Here is an 18,501-nt window from a genome sequence, read left to right as displayed (position 1 = left end):
AGACAAACACTTAACGGCCAAGTCTTCACCGTCGATTTTAATGACGTGGACCTGCTCTGACATACCGGGCATCTCCATGTGAAATTTCAGCTCATTCCACCCAGTGCTACGACCTGTAGAGGGTTCCCAATATCTGGCGAAAAATTGACCATCAATGTGCGTGTGGCTGGCGAGCAACTAACCACATGCAATTATAATTTACACACAAAAACCAGAGGGAAATCAATCCAACGTGCCTCAGGGCATAATAAAACTCTTGAAATCGATCGAGAAATGGATAAAATCGATTCGTGGCAACAAGAGTAAGTCACCTTGATGTCATTGATGTAAGCTGCCAGGTCATCTGCAGGGGCTTTCTGGAGGCAGGTCAGGAGGGCTGGGCTGTGGGTGGTGTCAGGGCAGCTCAGGTCACGTCCAATTTTCTCCGCTACCTGCCTGAATGAACCACCGAGCGCCCAGGGGTTGAGAGATGACCCAGATTGCGCTATGGCTCGGGAGAACAGACCTGACGATGATTAGAAAAGCTGTAGTCATTTTAGCTCCTAATTAGTGACCTAATGAGACGTAGGCAGTAAAGGAAAAGGATATTCGTAGGATTAAACATACAGAAATGACAATGATTAAATGGATGTGTAATGCGTCCTTGAATATGAGGCCTGGGGGTGGGGAAGATTGCGATGGAAGAGTTGAGAGGAAAGATGGAACTTGAATACATTGTTGCTGTCATTAGGAGGGGTAGATTGAGACCGTTTGGGCATGTTAAGAGGATGGAGGATGACATTTGGGTGTGGAGAGTGAGAAGTGTAAACGTCGGGGATACGGTTACGAGAGGCAGACCGAATAAAAGAGACATGGCCCGAGAGATAAGGGACTGAATAGGGAGGCTGCCAAAAATCGAACAGTATGGGGAGCCGCCATTAGGTGACAAAAGCCAACACATCCACGCATTTTGGAGCCTAAACGATTCGATCTAACAAGAACTGCTGTTGAATGACTAAGGGAGGAGTGCAGAGTCATTCTTCTTCCTATCACCATAAAGTAAGAGAGTATCGTCGTTCAAAGAAGGGAAAAATTATAGTATTATGTTAAATCTCAGTAGCGGGTGATGCACGTGGACAGTGACTGGTCCTTGGTTAGCAAGAGTCGGCTGGAGAAAAACCTAAATGAATGTAAATAACAATATAATAATTCTAACAAAAAAAAAACCGGCACATTCTTGATCCGTATCAGTGTAAGAAGGTCAAGTTAGGATATGGACACAAGACCTGCATCATTCACACTGTATCCAAGGATGGGTATCACTCCTCATTATTAGCTTCCGTACAATCCCCTCATTGGTTCTTAACCATAAATCACACACTTGCTTCAGGTGTATTATTCTGGCTGAACAAACAATTTTATTCTGTCTTAACGCACCAACCTGGAGTATTCATTGTCTGATTGAGCCTTCCATCAAGTCAACAAGATCACTTTGTCAAAACGGTTACATAATTTCTTTGAAAGCTAAAAACAAAGGAGTGAGGGGGGGGGGGAGGAATTGGATAATTAGAGAAATTCCTGCTTGACAGGCTAAAACAGACAGTTATAAGGAGCGTCATGTACCCTTGGTGAGTGGTGAGAGGAGGTGTAAGCTGACAGAGCCCCCGCCAGCACTCTCCCCGAAGATGGTGACTGCAGAAGCGTCGCCCCCGAAGTGGTGAATGTTGTCCTGCACCCACCGTAGCCCTGCCACCTGATCCAGCATTCCCATGTTCCCCGGCAGTACATCGTCTTCGGTCGACAAGAACCCTAGTTTTGAGAGTGACCGTTTCAGTATCAATTGTTTATTAATGTATCTCCTGGAAGCAAGAATACAGTATAGAAGAAAACAGTTTGATTATTCTGAATAACCTGATGAGGATTATAAAGCTGATATCCTAATACATTATTTCCTTTAGTATCTATCCTCTATGCCTCTCTCCTACTCACTCTTGTCGTCTATCTCACGCTATCTGCATACCTCACTCATCTTTCTCCTCTCTCACACCATTATCCCTTCCTTACTGTATCCTCCCACTGCCTTTGGTGCCTGAATTTCCTCACACAGCGCTCTCTAACCCCACTCACCTGACTCCTCGTTCACTTTTCAGTGACCTATTTGCTTCTCATGCCAAAGCTACTCACTCACCAGACACCTTCGCCAATATTCTCGGCGGTTGAGGAAGCTCCCTAACACCTTTTCCTAAGCGAATTAGTTTGCTTGTTACACCTTACTGGCATTTTCTCTGTTACATAACTCCTTCTAGCATTGCCATTCTATGCCTAAATAACGTAGGGAAAAAATGTTAACAACCCAGACGAGAATACGAGCCTTAGGAGTACAAAGGAAAGAAGACAGCAACAGATCTCTTAGTCTTGTTCAGGCTGTTTCTTTCCCTCTACCTCTCAAGTCACGACTCTCTTTTCTCTTCATACTCGCCTTTTCCCCTCTATCCCTCAGGTCACACCTTTTATCCCTCATCATACTCGCCTCTTTCCCTCTGCCTTATCACGCCAAGCCTCTTATCCCCTTCATACTCGTCCTACCCGCCCCTCACTCACCCATCACTCCCAAACGGTACTGCAACACCACCAGGATGATATCATGGTCGAGAAGGACTGAGGGACCGTACATTGAGGCACTCCCGCAGAAGAAAGCACCACCGTGGATAAACACCATCACTGGTAGTTTTGTGGCCCTGTCCTTGGCACCCTGAAATGTTGCGAACAGAAGTCATTTTATCTCAGATACTGTAGTGAAATAGAAAGACACAGACAAATGAAGTAAAGGAGCATCAACGGGGAGTTCAGTGGAAAGACAGACAAATGAGGAGGTAAAGAAGCATGAAAGGGAAGTTCTAAGGAAAAATAGACAAATGCGGAAGTAAAGGAGCATCAAAGAATTCAACAGAAAGACAGACGGACAAATGAGGAAGTAAACGAACATTGTGGTGGTGACGTGGAAGTGAATGAAATCGTTAAGAGAAATGATCTGAGATAGTTTGGCCATGTGGGGAGGATAGAGATTGAAGGACTGACTAGAAGAGTGTATATAACTGAGGTGGAGGAGGAGAGGGGGAGGGGTAGATTAAGGCTGAGAATGGATGGAATGATGAAATATATGAGAGCGGGGAGTGTGAGGTGGAGAAAGGACTGACAAATGGCAGGGGACAGAGCGACAAGGAGGCCAGTTGTTTGTGGCCACCCCTCATGGGATTAAAGTGTCTGGCAGTAGACAGATAAATTTTTGCCAGTCATAAAGCATTTGGTGCCAGTTTGACCTCGTCAGCAAAATGATGTCATGCTTAGTTAAATCTTAGTCTCAAGACAAGTTCATTTAGCTTAACAAATCTCACTGAAGTTAATTAGCTAAATAAGGCGACCTCTATCCCTTCCAGTCCAGATAATATCCTTTACTTACAAGCAAAAACATTGAAGTTAAAGAAAGGTACATATAAATGACTTGAGCTTGTCTATCAAACTCTTCCGATAAAAATACGATGGCACTTTGAAAATAAAGACAATAGAAGGAAGGCAAATAAAACGGAGAGAAGGTATAATAATACTGAAAATAAAACGCACTTCAGGAGTGAAGACGTTGAGGTAAAGACAGTCCTCTGAGCCTATTGTCTTTAGTGATGTGCCAGTCGGGTCAAGGAAGGGCACTTGGATGCACATTTCTGGGTCTTTGGCGCCGTCCCTCACTCCCTCCCACCCCTGACTGGCAACGGGGGGCTGGAAGCAGAAAGAATAAGGACATCATCATCATCATCACCATCATTATTATCAGCCATTATCAATCATCCAGCATCACCATCGTCATCAATCAACCATCATCATCATCATCAGCCATCATAATTAAACACCCATCGTCATCAGTCATACATTGTTATCATCATCAATACTTATCATCATCATTCTCATTATCATTAACTTCATCCACCATCATCAATCATCCACCATCATCAATCATCCATCATCATCAATCATCCATCGCCATCGCCATCACCATCATCATCCATCATCATTATCATCCATCAACATCAATCATTCATTATCATCAATCATCCATTTTCATCAATCACTCATCACCATTATCCATCATCATTATCATCATCATCACTATCATCATCATCATTATCCATTATCCATCATCATCAATCATCCTTCATTATCACAATCATTAAAGTCATTAATCTTCCAACATCATTATCAATCATCATCGTCATCATCAACGCTGGTGATGAGTTCTTGACCGGTAGTCTTGCCGGTTAAGGAAGCTCCCTAACACCTCTTCCTTAACGATTTATCTTTGGATACGGCGAGTTTATAAAACTTTGCACTTTATATGTGAAGTACTGTGATATAAGAATGATTCATTTGACACTGGGATAACAAGGTGTAATAAGCACAATAAGTCACTGAGGAAGAGGTGTTACGGAGCTCCATTAACTGACGAGAATAGGGATCCTTGTGAGCTACGAGTAACACAGAGATAGCAAAGTGTAATAAGTAAAATAAGTCAATTAGGAATTGGTGTCAGGAAGCTTCCTTAGCTTACGAACTAGGAGTGAGATGAAGACTGCCATACCCTGGTTTATCCCACATACATGACACCCTGGTTTATCCCACATATTTGACACCCTGGTTTATCCCACAAATTTGACACCCTGGTTTATCTCACATACTTGACACCCTGGTTTATCCCGCATTTGACACCCTGGTCTATCCCACATATTTGACACCCTGGCTTATCCCACATATTTGACACCTTGGTTTATCCCATATATTTGACACTCTGGTTTGTCACGAGTTGGCGCGATTCTCTATCTAAATAAACTTGTGACATTGAACTTTGGTGGGAAACCGCGAATTCTAGTGGAATCCCAGTATCACTCAGTCAACCGCCACGTATTCACCCGATCGTGAGTGTTTTCAGAACAATTTTTCACTGTGTCATAAGTGATCGTCCTTGCGCGTGACATTAGCGGTTCCGCTGAGTGATTTATTATGGGCGTGTTTCGCTCACTTTCTTAGCCGTTAGCAGTTAGCGGCTGGCCTCAGCCCTCGCCCCACCTCTTTGAATTCAGTCAGTCATGGATTGTCGTGAGATAAGGACTGTTGTGCTCCAGCGTGAAGCAGTGCCGTCATTGTACAGCGAGCTCCTAAGATCTCCAAACAGCGGTGAATTGGCGAAGAGGGTCTATTGAATAGCAGCGTCTGGTGTTCATTGGGCAGATGCCCAGACTACTCGTCTGGCCCCCTCCATCGACCAGTATTTTCCTTTCGTTTTTCCTAGGTTTAAGGTTAGCTTTTGAGTGAGCAAGTGAGTGTGTTCTCCTTATTTCGGATTCATTTTGAAACATGTAATGTAAATTTAACTCATTGTAATAAATAAATTAAAAGTTCTTTTTCTTGAGCTTAATGTAATGTAAACTCGTGTTTTATTTCTCCACATTAAGCTTATTTCACTTATCGCTCCTAGTTTGCATAAACGCTTTGCATTATTCATAACTGGTACTTAGGCAAGTCCTTTTTATTAACTTAAATCCATTGTGCAACTTGAAGTTAATGCACCAGCAAGAACCTGCTTATCATTCATAGCATTAGTTATTGATTGTCAGGGGTGGAGTCACTTTCTCGTGAGGCTAGCAGTACTAACAAACAACATTTGTGAGTAATTAGTCTCTGCTGTGTACTGCTCAGAAATTAAATAAATTCTCGTCCTTAGAGAATCGGCGAAGTAAGCCGGCATAAAGTAATCATTGCTTCATTTTCACAAGTCAATTCTTTGTTAATATTGACAAGCAACATTGTAAAGCATTCTTCAGTATAAAAATCTACAAAACCCCCGTGACATCTGGCGACCTCATTCTAGGATATTGACTCCTAGCTCTAAAGTTATTCACGAAATAATACTTACTCACTCATACTTAGGTATTTATCATTAAAGTCTAAGGACACTATTTTACTGGTGAGTATTGATTCAGGTCTATTAATTTTGCATAATAGTTTTCACAGTCAGTTGTTTCTTTAATTTTCTTTCTTTACCAGTTTAACTATATAAAACTGGTCACCACTAACCTGTGCCTATATTCTTTATTCTTGATTATTGGCATCTTTCCCTGCAAAATAGCAGTCAGTACTTGGTCTCTAGTTCACTTAGATTGACTTAGCATCATGTCTACCAACGTCTATGTACAGGAAGCTAGAGATATGGGGCTTAGCGACCCCAAAAAAGTTAAAGAGTATGTCCCCTCTCGGTTTAGTTACGAGCAGCACCTCGAAAATGATGCTCGTGAAGAGCGTAGAATCCAACACGAACAAGAGCAAGAACAACATGAACACGAACGACTAACAACGCGAATACGAGCAAAAACAATGCGAACTCGAGTTAGAACAACGAGAGAAAGAGCGCAAACACGAGCAAAAACAACGCGAGCTCGAGTTAGAACAACGAGAGAGAACAAGAACACAAATGTGCCTAGCGAGAAGCATGCAAAAAACATGAACTTGAAATGTTGAAGCTCAAGCGAGATTCCTTGGCTTCAGACACATCTGGTGCAGCTGGCCCAAGCTCCACGAGCGCTATCCCTGTACATATTATAGCGACCCCACACATCAAGCTTCCTCCATGCAAGGATGGCGAGCGAATCGAGCCATACATAGCTCGTTTTGAAGACATGGCTCAGCTTTACCAGCTGGATGAGGCAGCTAAGCGGCTTCAGTTTCTTAGCCTGTTTGAGGGCCCTGCCCTCGATATTCTCCACAGAATTCGTGGAGACAATCTCACGTATGAGATGATGAAGGCTGCACTTGTCAAAGCATACGGTCTCACAGTTGAAGACGCCAAGAGTCAGTTCATGAGGGCGCGTTTACAGGAAAAAGAGACTGCCGTTCAGTTCCTTGACCGGCTTACTGCTTACTTAGATGAGTGGATGCAGAAAGATGAAACTCCTTCCACGAGTGAGGGGATAATTGACCTTATGCTGTGCACGCAGCTAGAAAAGTCGTGGCCTGCCAAACTTATGGTTCAGCTTAAGATCTCCCAGGTAAAGGATGCCAGACAAGTGGTGGAGAAGGCTGATGCATTCTTCACAGCATACGGGTATCAAACTCGTAAGCAGCATACCTGGAACAGGAAAGCTGATAAATCTGGGAAACCGTCTCAGACTGAACCCCAGCAACAAGGCCGTTCTCAGAATAATTGCCAAGGTCCAAAACTGCAGAAGAAGGACCAGGGGCAAAATACTCAGAAACCTGAGTGGAAGCAGTACAATAAGTACCATAACCAGCAGCAGTATCAGCCACGCAACCGACTGTCGGGACTGTCCTTTTCAGCACCATCCCCTCGGAGGCAGGAGGCGAACGCAGCCTTCATTCCTCAGCAGCAGCACAGTGGTGTCATCCCTAGCAGTACGGGTACTCCCTCACAGTTCTCTAGTCCCCCAGCGACAGTGAACACTCTGCCACAGGAGGTCAACGCTCCATCTCCCCAGACAGCGAGTACGTCCCCTCAGGTATCAAATTCTCAGGGCACCATGTTTGCCACATCATATATTCAGCAGCCTAATCAGTGGCTGGCTGCTTCCTCCACAGGCCCTCCCACAGGTGACAGTGCCTTCCTTGTTCAGCCAGGGTTTGTGGGAGACATTCCTGTGAAGGTCCTGAGAGACAATGGTTCCTCAGGTTGCTCTGTCAGGCAGTCTAGTTCGGCCTGAGGAGTACACAGATTGACAGATCCAAGCTAAGCTTATTGATGGATCAGTGAGATTGTTCTCTGAGGCATGTATCCAGGTGGCATCTCCATTTTACACTGGTATGACAGTCGCAGTTGTCATGCCAGAACCTTTATTTGACTTTATCATAGGCAATATTTCCGGTGCCAAGTATAGTTGCACTGAAGATGACGCTACTCAGACTTCGGCTGCAGTAACATGAGCCATGGCTGATGCTCCAAACTGTGTCATCCCGGTGACCAATGAATCACCGCAAGATCTGATGTGTAGCCAAGTTGTTGTTCAAGAACAACATTCTGACCCGACACTTGCTGCCGTGCGAAAGAAACAAAAAGGTAGAGTGATAAAGTATTCATGGGGAGGTCAAGCCAAGTTCCTTCGCAAACAAGGACGGCTGTACCGTGAATCACGAACACCCGAGGGCGAGGTTCGACTGCAGTCTGTCGTTCCTGCCTAGTACAACCTAGCAGTGTCAGAATGGGGTCCTTGTTCAGCCTCAGGAGGTCACATGGGCAAAAAGAAAACCCAGAGCTGTATCCGAGCTGACTTTTTCTGGCCAGGGATGGGACGAGAAATAGACAGTTTTGTGCGTACCTGCAATGTGTGTCCATGTAACACCAATCAGGGACATTTCCTTCCTGTACCGTTTGAAACCACACCCGTAATCTCTGAGGCAGTTGAAGAGAGGGCAGTGGTGAAGTGGGTTTAGACCTGACATCTCGCCCGTTGGCCCCACAGAACACAGTATGTCCAGGGCCTGTACATACATGTATACCATAAGTTAAGGGGGAAGTTCAAGAACCCCGCAGAGACAGTCCGAGGCTGTGTATGAATTACCTTGTGGAACGTCTCGAGCTGTGGGTCTCTCTGAGGATTCCCGGAGAATGCACATTATCCACATGAGTGTTCACACCCACGGTAGGTGTTAAAACGTGACCTGCCCGAGATTACGTAGCAATTCTCAGCTTCCTGTCATTAATCGTAAGTGTAGTGTTAGGTTAACCAGTAAACTGTCTGTTCTAAGAATTCTGTAAATTCAAGAACTGGCACGTTTCCTGGTTAATAATGTTAGGTTAACTAGTAAATTGCCCGTTCTCAGAGATTTGTAAATTCAAGAACTGGTACATTTCCTGGTAAATAAGCGTTAATCAGTAAACTACAAGCGTTCTGAGAGATTTGTAAATCCAAAAACTACGTTTCCTGGTTAATAATAACATAAGTACTGATTGCTAGGCAGAGAGAGAGAGAGAGAGAGAGAAATGACACTTTTGATGCTCCACCTTGATTCCTTTCGCAGGTGCAGCTGGCGGGTGCAGCATTGTCGTGCAGAACAGCTGATCATCCCTGATGCATGCTGCCACCTCTTCTTTTCTGCCTCATCATCATCATTTACTATTGATTTGCATTATGTAATTTTACACGTAGGTACAGTTACACCACAACTGTCACACCTACACCATGTATTACATACATCACGCTACATAAATAGCTGTTAATGTAAATGTAGTGAACTTTTCGCTCAGTTTGACCTGAGTACAGGATTTTTCACCGTCGTCACAGAGTTTTTTCCTCAAGCTTGTTTCTATTTACGTAAATACGAGGTTTTTTCACCACTGGCAACTGTGACTTTCTCCTGTAGCAGGGTAGCACACACACACCACAGTGTGAATCTTGTGTGACTGAATTAGGATTTATATGTATGTAAATTGAAAAAAAAAAATTCCTGAAGGAAACAAAAAAATGTTGATTTTGATGGGGCATAATGTCACGAGTTGGCACGATTCTCTATCTAAATAAACTCGTGACATTGAACTTTGGTGGGAAACCGTGAATTCTAATGGAATCCCAGGAAGTATCACTCAGTCAACCGCCATGTATTCACCCAATCGGGAGTGTTTTCAGAACAATTTTTCACTGTGTCATAAGTGATTGTCCTTGCGCGCGACATTAGTGCTTCCGCTGAGTGATTTATTATGAGCATGTTTCGTTCACTTTCTTAGCCGTTAACAGTTAGCGGCTGGCCTCAGCCCTCGCCCCTCTTGTTTGAATTCAGTCAGTTGTGGATCGTTGTGAGATAAGGATTGTTGTGCTCCAGCGTGAAGCAGTGCCGTCATTGTACAGCAAGCTCCTGAGATCTCCACCCAGCAGTGAATTGGCGAGGAGGGTCTATTGAATAGCAGCATCTGGTGTTCATCGCGCAGACTCCCAGACTACTCGTTTGGCCCCCCTCCATTGATAAATATTTTCCTTTTGTCTTTCCTAGGTTTATGTTTAGCTTTTGAGTGAGCGAGTGAGCGTGTTCTCCTTATTTTGGATTCATTTTGAAACGTGTAACCTAAATTTAACTCATTGTAATCAATAAGTTAAGAGTTCTTTTTCTTAAGCTTAATGTAATGTAAACTCATGTTTTATTTTTCCACATTAAGCGTATTTCACTTATCGCTCCTAGTTTGCATAAGCGCTTTGCATTATTCATAATTGGTACTTAGGCCAGTCCTTTTTATTAACTTAAATCCGTTGTGCAACTTGAAGTTAATGCACCAGCAAGAACCTGCTTATCATTCATAGCATTAGTTACTGATTGTCAGGGGTGGAGTCACTTTCTCGTGAGGCTAGCAGTACTAACAAAAAGCATTTTTGAGTAATTAGTCTCTGCTGTGTACTGCTCAGGAAGTAAATAAATTCTAGTCCTTAGAGAATCAGCGAAGTAAGCCGGCATAAAGTAATCATTGCTTGATTTTCACAAGTCAATTCTTTGTTAATATTGACAAGTAACATTGTAAAGCATTCTTCAATATAAAAATCTACAAAAACCCCGTGACATGGTTTATCCCACATATTTGACACCCTGGCTTATCCCAGATGTTTGACACCTTGGTTTATCCCACATATCTGACACCCTGGTTTATCCCACATATTTGACACCCTGGTTGTTCCCAAATATTTGACACCCTGGTTTATCCTACATATTTGACACCCTGGTTTATCCTACATATCTGACACCCTGGTTTATTCCACATCTCTCCATCTATCTTTGAAATTTCTAGTTCTCACGTGAACAGCAGAGTATCATATACTAGTTAATGTATTTTGCCAAAAGTTGGTGGACAGCACAAGAAAGATGGTTTGTACTGTGCAGAAAAGAGGCGAGCAGTGATAATATTATTGTTGTTATGGAGAAGCATCACACTGTGGAATCGATAAACGCTTCCCCATATGTCTGAGGCTTCACTAAACCATGATAAAGTAATCGAGATCAGCTTATACCGTTCCAGCGGCTAGGGTAACTTATAATGTGTCCTCCTCATCGAACAAAAGTCATGACTTCACTCTCTTATAACGCTATTTATGTATGTTTTGTATGACGTCAAATTTGAGCAATGGGCCTAGGAGCACCAGTAACAAAACAGATGGGTTTCACTTCCACAGACGGCTTGATGTTAATGAAGATGTGGCTCACTATATCCAGTTGCTCTTTCAGTGTCATAATCTAAGTCATGGAATTGTGGGTCCCGTCCTAGTGGTTTAGAGAGAGGATTGGGTTGATACCTCCACTTCCAGTCCAGCTCGGATAGTGCTGTGGATGGAACACATTTTGTCTGATCCCTAACAATGTTCCTTCCTGGTGGAATTACATAACAGATCACCAGGATATATAAGCTAGTTCGCGACGATAAAGCAGTACAAGGCGGTATTCATCTAGAGAAGTTAGAAACTAGATGAGGAGACACATCAAAATACAGTTTACGAGCAGATACTGTGCATAGACTCTTACTTCAGCAAATGCATGCAGAAACTCTCTTGAAAGGTCTCTGTAAACTGGACTATACGATTGTGCTGTACCATAAAGGGGGATTCACATTTAGGTTGTCTCCAGCATACATTCTTTAATGTGCATGTAGTTAAACCGAAGCTGAAAGCGTTTAGATATACATGACGTACAGGGAACCACTTTCTTGAGGCCTTGGTGTTAACCATGGATTCGACGGATCTCATAAACCCGGTAGCCACTGAAAATATCCCTACCTTCAAAAAAGTAGAGGTTGTAGTCTTCTTGTATAGTTGCATACTAGCTTTAGGTACACCAAGGGGTTTATGTCATAACAGCTTTTTTTAACCAATTCACCAACCCCTCTGCCATTCGACATTAATGTGCAGGCTAGTGATCTTCGACTTGGTGCCTTTTTTTGGGACGGGGGGGGCAACTTTCAGGGGGAAAAAAATCGTTTATGAAAGCAGGCCATCAAAAAAAAAAAAAAAAAAAAAAAAAAAAAAAAAAGGAAAACGAAACCAGTCAACTATGAAGGCCAGCAGGAAGTTCAACCCATACCTGTTGTTTGGCAAATAATATAATATCTCGTTGAGGCATCATAGCCTGTAGTGGCTCAGGAAAAGTTGCACCAAGACAGTACACTACATGATGGGGAGAGTTTCCTCGAGTACAACTCTCTTTTTAAGCAACGACTGAGAAAACTCCAAAGTGTTCTCGATCCTGTGCATCATGCTCTTTTGCGACTTGCTGCTGGTGCTTCCAGGTCCTTCCCGATTCCTAGCTTGTTGGTGGAGGCTGGCCAATCTCCTTTAGACCTGGAGGGCAATTCATTAATCAGTCGTTGCTGGAATCGTGTGAGACGTATGCTGGACTCACCTACACCTACTTGTGTGTCACTGCAGTAATATTTTCAGTATTATGATTCTCACCTCGCATTCAGCAGTTCTTTCGGTACAGGGTCAGGGAAATTATGGGGTATTTAGGTCTCTACATTGTCTGTCCACGCTCTTCGGGTCGCAAAGATTGCTCCATGGTTCTTTCATGAGGTTCAGGTCTGCAGAGATTTTGAAGGTAACAAGTCTTCATCAGTGGTCAGGTTCTCCATCAGTTAGTTTTGGAACATTCATCCACTCATAGAGGCAATGTCCCGGTATATACAGATGGTTCGATGATAGACATAGGAGTTTGATCTGGTTTGGCGTTCCCAAATTGTGTGAGGGAAGGAAGTCTTCTTCTTGATGTTTGTGCTCTTACTGAGGAAATGACTGTTGTTGTTTTTGTTTATAAATTGATTTTAGTACAAAAAGAGGCTTCTTTTACGATTTTCCGTGACTCTCAAGGAGCCCTATTGGCCCTTGAGTCTTTTAATTCACCTTATCCACTGGTATTTGTCGTCCTTGAGTGGCTATTCCTGATTCAGTGTTGAGGTAAAATAGTCAAATTTTGATGGGTACCTGCGCTTGTTGGTGTGGAGGACAATGAAGGGCGGATACATTAGCAAAAGCCGCGTCTTTTCAACGATCCTCTGCCAACTACCCACTTCCTGCTACCAGCATGACGCTTTCCTTGAAGTCTGTGATTTGTACCTGTTGGCAAAAGCAGTGGGTTGTCGTAGTTAATAATAAATTAAAGGAGATTTCTCAGGGGGTGGTCGTGCCGGGAGTCCTCCCCTCCAATCTTTGGTGACTGGAGATGGCTGTTGGCCGGCTTTGCACTGGGCATTCACGGTTTACCATTGGTTTCTTGATGTGTGGTGGGACTCACCTGCATTGTGATGACTGCCTGGTTCCCCTTACTGTCTGTCACTTGCTGGTTGGGCGTCTGAGTCTGGGGGACTTGCGTCAGAGGTTTTCGTTAGGCACTGGGGGGCAGATGGTGCTTAGTATTTTCCATGCTTGGAGGAACCTCTGGCTATCCAGCAGACAAGTTTGGTTTTCTGAAGAGGGCCTCCCCCACCTGCTATAGTTAACTGATTATTTTTTCTATTATATAGACGATTTTCTTTGGAATCAGATATTGATTTTGTGGTTGCATGTAGGTTATAGCTTTCTTTTTTAGGCACCATATGGCCTACCCCTTGCGGCGCCAAGTTCATACGTAATAATACTGCTCAGTAATGTAACCATGTCCAGTTCTGTTTTACCTTGCTGAATCATCTATCATGACCATACGCAATCTTACCATATCTAACCTAATCTAACATAACCCTGTCTAACCTTACCTTACTTAACCTAATCACTTCTTTCCTTTTTCCCAAAATTCAATAACTTTATCTATCTCCACCTGACCTAACCTCATACACGTAGCCACTGGGGTCATACACGTAGCCACTGGGGGGGGAGGGCCCCCCAATCTGCCCTCCCCTGGGAAAATTTTGGGGAAATGCTGAAAGGGATTTTTGGCATAGTTCTTGTATGACAATACAGTTTTCCTAATTTCTCCACTTGCATATTAAACAATATTATCTGTTTCCAAAAATATTTGTGGGAGCAATAATTTCCTTTGAAGTTGAAAGCTTGACTAAATATAATAAAACCCTCGAGGAAAAAATTACCAGTTATAACTTAACAATTTCCCCTATTACCTTAGATTATGTGGTTAATATTAGAGCTCTAATAGTGTTTTGCACTTGAATCCTGATGAGGTGTAAAAATGGCCTTCCTCTCCCCTCAGCACCTGCAGCCATATCCTCTCACCCTGTAGCCAGTTGCAAACAAACACTCCACAATTATTGTTACAAACAGCTGAAAAAAGCAGAATTTTTGAAGAATGCATGAAGCCATTTTGATCACCTTAGACTACATTTTAGAAGGCATGCAGATATAAATATGTGTGCCAGTGGCCTCGTTTGAGTGGGAGACAGGGGGACATCCCCCTCCCCCCCCTACGCACACACTTTTTGGAGCCTAGGGAACAGAGTAGCTTTTGTTCCCCCCACTATTCTAGGTGAGAATTTTCAGGATGAAGAGCTTAACGCCTTTTTTTTTTTTTTTTCCCCTTAATGGAAAAATCCTTTCTATGCAGTACAGTACAGTTCAGGTGATATGAAAATCATTCCCTGCTGAGCGGGGCAGTTCGAGTGGTCACCTGAGTCAAGGATTAAGAGAGGTTAAGCCCACCAGATGTATTTACTTAGGTCTGTCTTGAGCCAGTGAGAATCAAACTAAAAGAATAAGTAGTGGAAAACAGAATATATACTGGTTACCACCACAGCAGTAGTAAGAAACAGAATACCAAATTGGGAGTGGGTGAGGCAGCGAATATTAATTTACACACGTGCTAAGTGGAGAGAGAGAGAGAGAGAGAGAGAGAGAGAGAGAGAGAGAGAGAGAGAGAGAGAGAGAGAGAGAGAGAGAGAGAAATACAAAACTGCAAATGAAAATAGAAAAAAGCGATACGAATGTGGAGAAGTGTGTGTTCGGGACACTCACGCCAGATCTCCAGTTTTCACTGGCCTCTCATGCCATTTTTCGTCCAGCAGCCAATCAAAATACAGGGTTTATTTCCGAATATAAACAGATAGTATGGACGCCACTGCCTCTCGTATGGTAGGTGGTGCCGATGTGTGGTAATTTCATCATAATTTCGTAGGTTATTACCCAAAATAGCTGTACTTCTTTATATGTACAGAGAGATAAAGACACCAGGTAAATGATGCTCTAAGAGTATAGTGTTGATGTGGCTTTTTCAGTACTAAAATTGCACAAGAAATTTATGGTACAGAGAAAAAATATTATTTTGAGGTAGAACGGACGGAAGTCAGAATGCATGTATCGACAATAATACCATGTACGAGAGTGACCATGATGACTAGTGATACTAGTGACAAGCAGATGACTTTGCTATGGAAACTCCAGTGCCTTCTGATTTATTGCTGGTGTTTCCTTTTTCTCTCTAATGAAAGAGTAGACTTCTGGTAACATTATGTTCTGAGTGTTTTTACACATCTCTCCTCTGAAAGGATTATTAACTGTTTACTTGAGGTTACTCCAAGAAAGTTGTGAATATGTGGGGAAAAGATAGTTTTTCTTTATGACATTGGAACAAATGCGACAGTAATGATGTAAATTTATTTCTGATGACATAAGGCATCAAATCTAGGAAATTTTGTGGTGACATATTTTGGGAAAATATTCCAAGTGTTTGCCCCCTCTGGCAAAAATCCTGGATACGCCACTGCCTAACCTGACCATTTCCAACCTCATTTTCGGGCAAGAGTAGCCAACATTACGTCGACTGTGGGATCAATAAATAAAATCTTTTATTCCCTACTCCATTCCTAAGTTACTGAGAGAGAATGAGTATTGCACGATTAAGTAATGTTAGTTCAGTTTCGATTAAGTTAGGTAAGATCATATTCAGTGAGCTATGGGATCCCAGTAGTTGGAGTATTAGCATAGCTGAGGTGGCGTAAGTCTGACAAAGAGATAGGATTAAGTCAGGTTGGTTTAAAGTTAGGTTAGGTTAGGCATGTTATTGACTGGTGAATAGTAATTAGGTTATTTCAGGTACTAGATCAACAGATAAGTGTAGCTGTTTGGGTAAATGTGTCACATATATTGGAATTACCCTTTTTTCTTTATTTTTTTCCTCTGTTCATCTTCCGGGGACAAAAAATCTACTCCCACTTACCTTGAACCTTAAGTTACCGACAGGAGGCTGGGCGAAAGGAATGGCACGATAGGACCAGAAGGGGGCTCCATTCACTGTTCTCTCCACCACACCCTTCACCAGTCCTCCCTCAGTCTTCACTACAGGGGCCTCTTCCACCTTACCCAGCACCACCACAACCATCATCATCGTCGTCAGGAAGGTTCGCATTTTGGCTTCTTACAGTCTGTCAGAGATACGAGGAAGGGACATTATTTTTGTAATTATCAAATTACCACCTCTTCCTATCACGACGACAACTATCATTAACGTGATAATTACGAGTAACATTATCATTATCATCGTTAGTATTCTCATCTTGATTCGTTTGGTATGAAAAAATAATCAGAGGGCGGTGTTGGTTATCAGCACTGTAACCACCCTTATCATTCTCCAAAATTATCAATACTTTCATCACTGTTTTTTGTTGTGTTGCAGAGCCTTTCTGTCAGAGTTCAGAATGCTATATGGTGGTGCAGATCCGACTGTCTTGCAATCAGACCAGTCTGTTTGTTTTACTAACAGTATGGATCACCTTATGACATGTCGCTCTCTTATTTTATTTTATTTTGGTGTATGGCTGTTAGTTAGTATGACCCCCATACACACAGTATAAACAGACTGGTGCTTGCACACAAGAAACTGGGGGAATAATTAATAGCCTTTCCATAGCAACAAAATCCTTGCAAATACCATTATCTTTTGTTTCTGTAATACCGTTACTGAGCACACAATGACCAATTCTGACCAAAGTGTCAGAAAAAATTATTTTTGCATATTGCAATTTCCGTCAATTTCCCATCGTCCCTTCGTTATTGCAATGGCCAACTTGTTTTTTCTGACACTCCCTTGACACACCCCGACCTAATGCAAACAGAACTAGACAGATATCTATTACCGTTCTCGTGAAAAAAAAAAAAAAAAAAAAAACAAACAAACAAAAACACACACACACAGAATAACAAATTATTTAGACTGCCTCACAACCGAAACCCCAGCCTGATGTAATTATTCCTGTTTTGTGTGATTTGGCTGTAGAGTATACAGTGCCCTTATTTGACTTTGCCTTCCTGTTAGGGGTAACAGCATGTATCTTGTCTGTTTATTTATTTATTTATTTATTTTTACCTATGTGGTGGTCCTGGCTCTCTCTACTTTTTGTCATCCCGAGGAGCCTGGGAGAGAACTGTCAAGTGTGGCTATAGAGTTTTATTCATTTATTTATGCCTTACTACAGCTTGGAGTTCCACTTCATACTGCCAGTTAGTAAGATTCTTCCTAATAAACCTGAGGCTCCTTTTCACTATCTTTAATGTCTTCTCTGCTAATTTGCACCTTTATCATTCTTATTTATGTCTATAATCCTCTTTCTATTTCTCCCATCTTTCTGTCACTTTTTATTACTCCTTTTCATTTTCAGTGGTTTTACATTGAGTAACAAGCCTAATAGTTTTCTGTAAGCCAGGAAAACATTTACTACGATGGATGGTAGTCATATAGCCAACCCATACGTGTTCCCTACGTGTCAACAAGTGGGTTGGTGGAGGGTTAGTGCCCCTCCCCTTAAAACAACTAAAAGACAAACAGCCACCCCTTACGGGATTATGGCATCTGGCTATAGAAAAAGATACACAGAAAATTGTATTAATTATATTTATTACATTTATTGGTTTGATGTCCGTTAATGTCATTTAACAAGTCTGACTGTTCCATTCTTGCTTAAAATTTCATGATAGATACATTATCAGTAATGTCAGAAGTTGTGCTTGTTAATCTTCAAATTTGCACGTCTGCTACTAGGCCCATTAGTTTGTTTGAATCGTCCATTAAACCATCTTTTTTTTATTACCATGTACTGGTTCATAAAAGTTAAATGTTTTTTATTAGATTTGCCAGCAGACCATCTTTCCTGATTTCTTCAAAATAATAAAATGGTACCTTCTATTTTCACAACTAGTTGCGTTTTCAGAGAGAGAGAGAGAGAGAGAGAGAGAGAGAGAGAGAGACTCGTGGCTAAAGGTGTTATTATGTATACTGAGAGTCAATGAAAACGCACCACCCAATACAGTTCCAATAATTCGTGTACCGTTGATTGTTTCCAACACTGATCTGAATTGGTATGATCACGTACCCATACAACACCCATCTGACAAAAAATATTCATTTTGTTCACAAAGCAGAGTCTCAGAGATAAGATTAATCAATTCAGCCTATTCCGCTCACTGTCTATTGATGGAAAAGGAGCACGTGGTTGTTTTATGTGCACGACGAAGGTGAGGTCGTGTGTAAGTGGAGATACGGTCATGGTGGTTCTGAAAGACT

The 18,501-nt window shown here is 42.3% G+C and overlaps 1 protein-coding gene across 1 annotated transcript; it reads right to left on the bottom strand.

Annotated features, from left to right (window-relative positions):
• Positions 1 to 106: 106 nt before the first annotated feature.
• Positions 107 to 16,350, bottom strand: LOC145393345 (esterase FE4-like). Its single transcript, XM_080267447.1, has 6 exons — positions 16,162 to 16,350; positions 3,601 to 3,753; positions 2,581 to 2,731; positions 1,603 to 1,788; positions 312 to 505; positions 107 to 133 (listed from the first exon to the last, which is right to left on the bottom strand). Exons 1-6 carry the CDS (start codon positions 16,348 to 16,350, stop codon positions 107 to 109), a joined length of 900 nt encoding a protein of 299 aa, XP_080123573.1.
• Positions 16,351 to 18,501: the final 2,151 nt, after the last annotated feature.

This window comes from Coenobita brevimanus, chromosome 3 (genome assembly GCF_032717465.1).
Source record: "Coenobita brevimanus isolate Jiangsu-jjx chromosome 3, ASM3271746v2, whole genome shotgun sequence".
In the NCBI taxonomy this organism is placed as follows: domain Eukaryota; kingdom Metazoa; phylum Arthropoda; class Malacostraca; order Decapoda; family Coenobitidae; genus Coenobita; species Coenobita brevimanus.
This window is presented reverse-complemented; position numbering and strand designations above follow the sequence as displayed.

Bases quoted from the DNA above. Each gene is read 5' to 3' on its own strand.
- LOC145393345 (XM_080267447.1), bottom strand. From the start codon at position 16,350: ATGCGAACCTTCCTGACGACGATGATGATGGTTGTGGTGGTGCTGGGT. The intron at 3,754-16,161 runs GTAAGTGGGAGT...TTCTGCTTCCAG, and splicing joins TCGGTAACTTAAGGTTCAAG to CCCCCCGTTGCCAGTCAGGG. The intron at 1,789-2,580 runs GTGAGTGAGGGG...TCTCAAAACTAG, and splicing joins GTACCGTTTGGGAGTGATGG to GGTTCTTGTCGACCGAAGAC.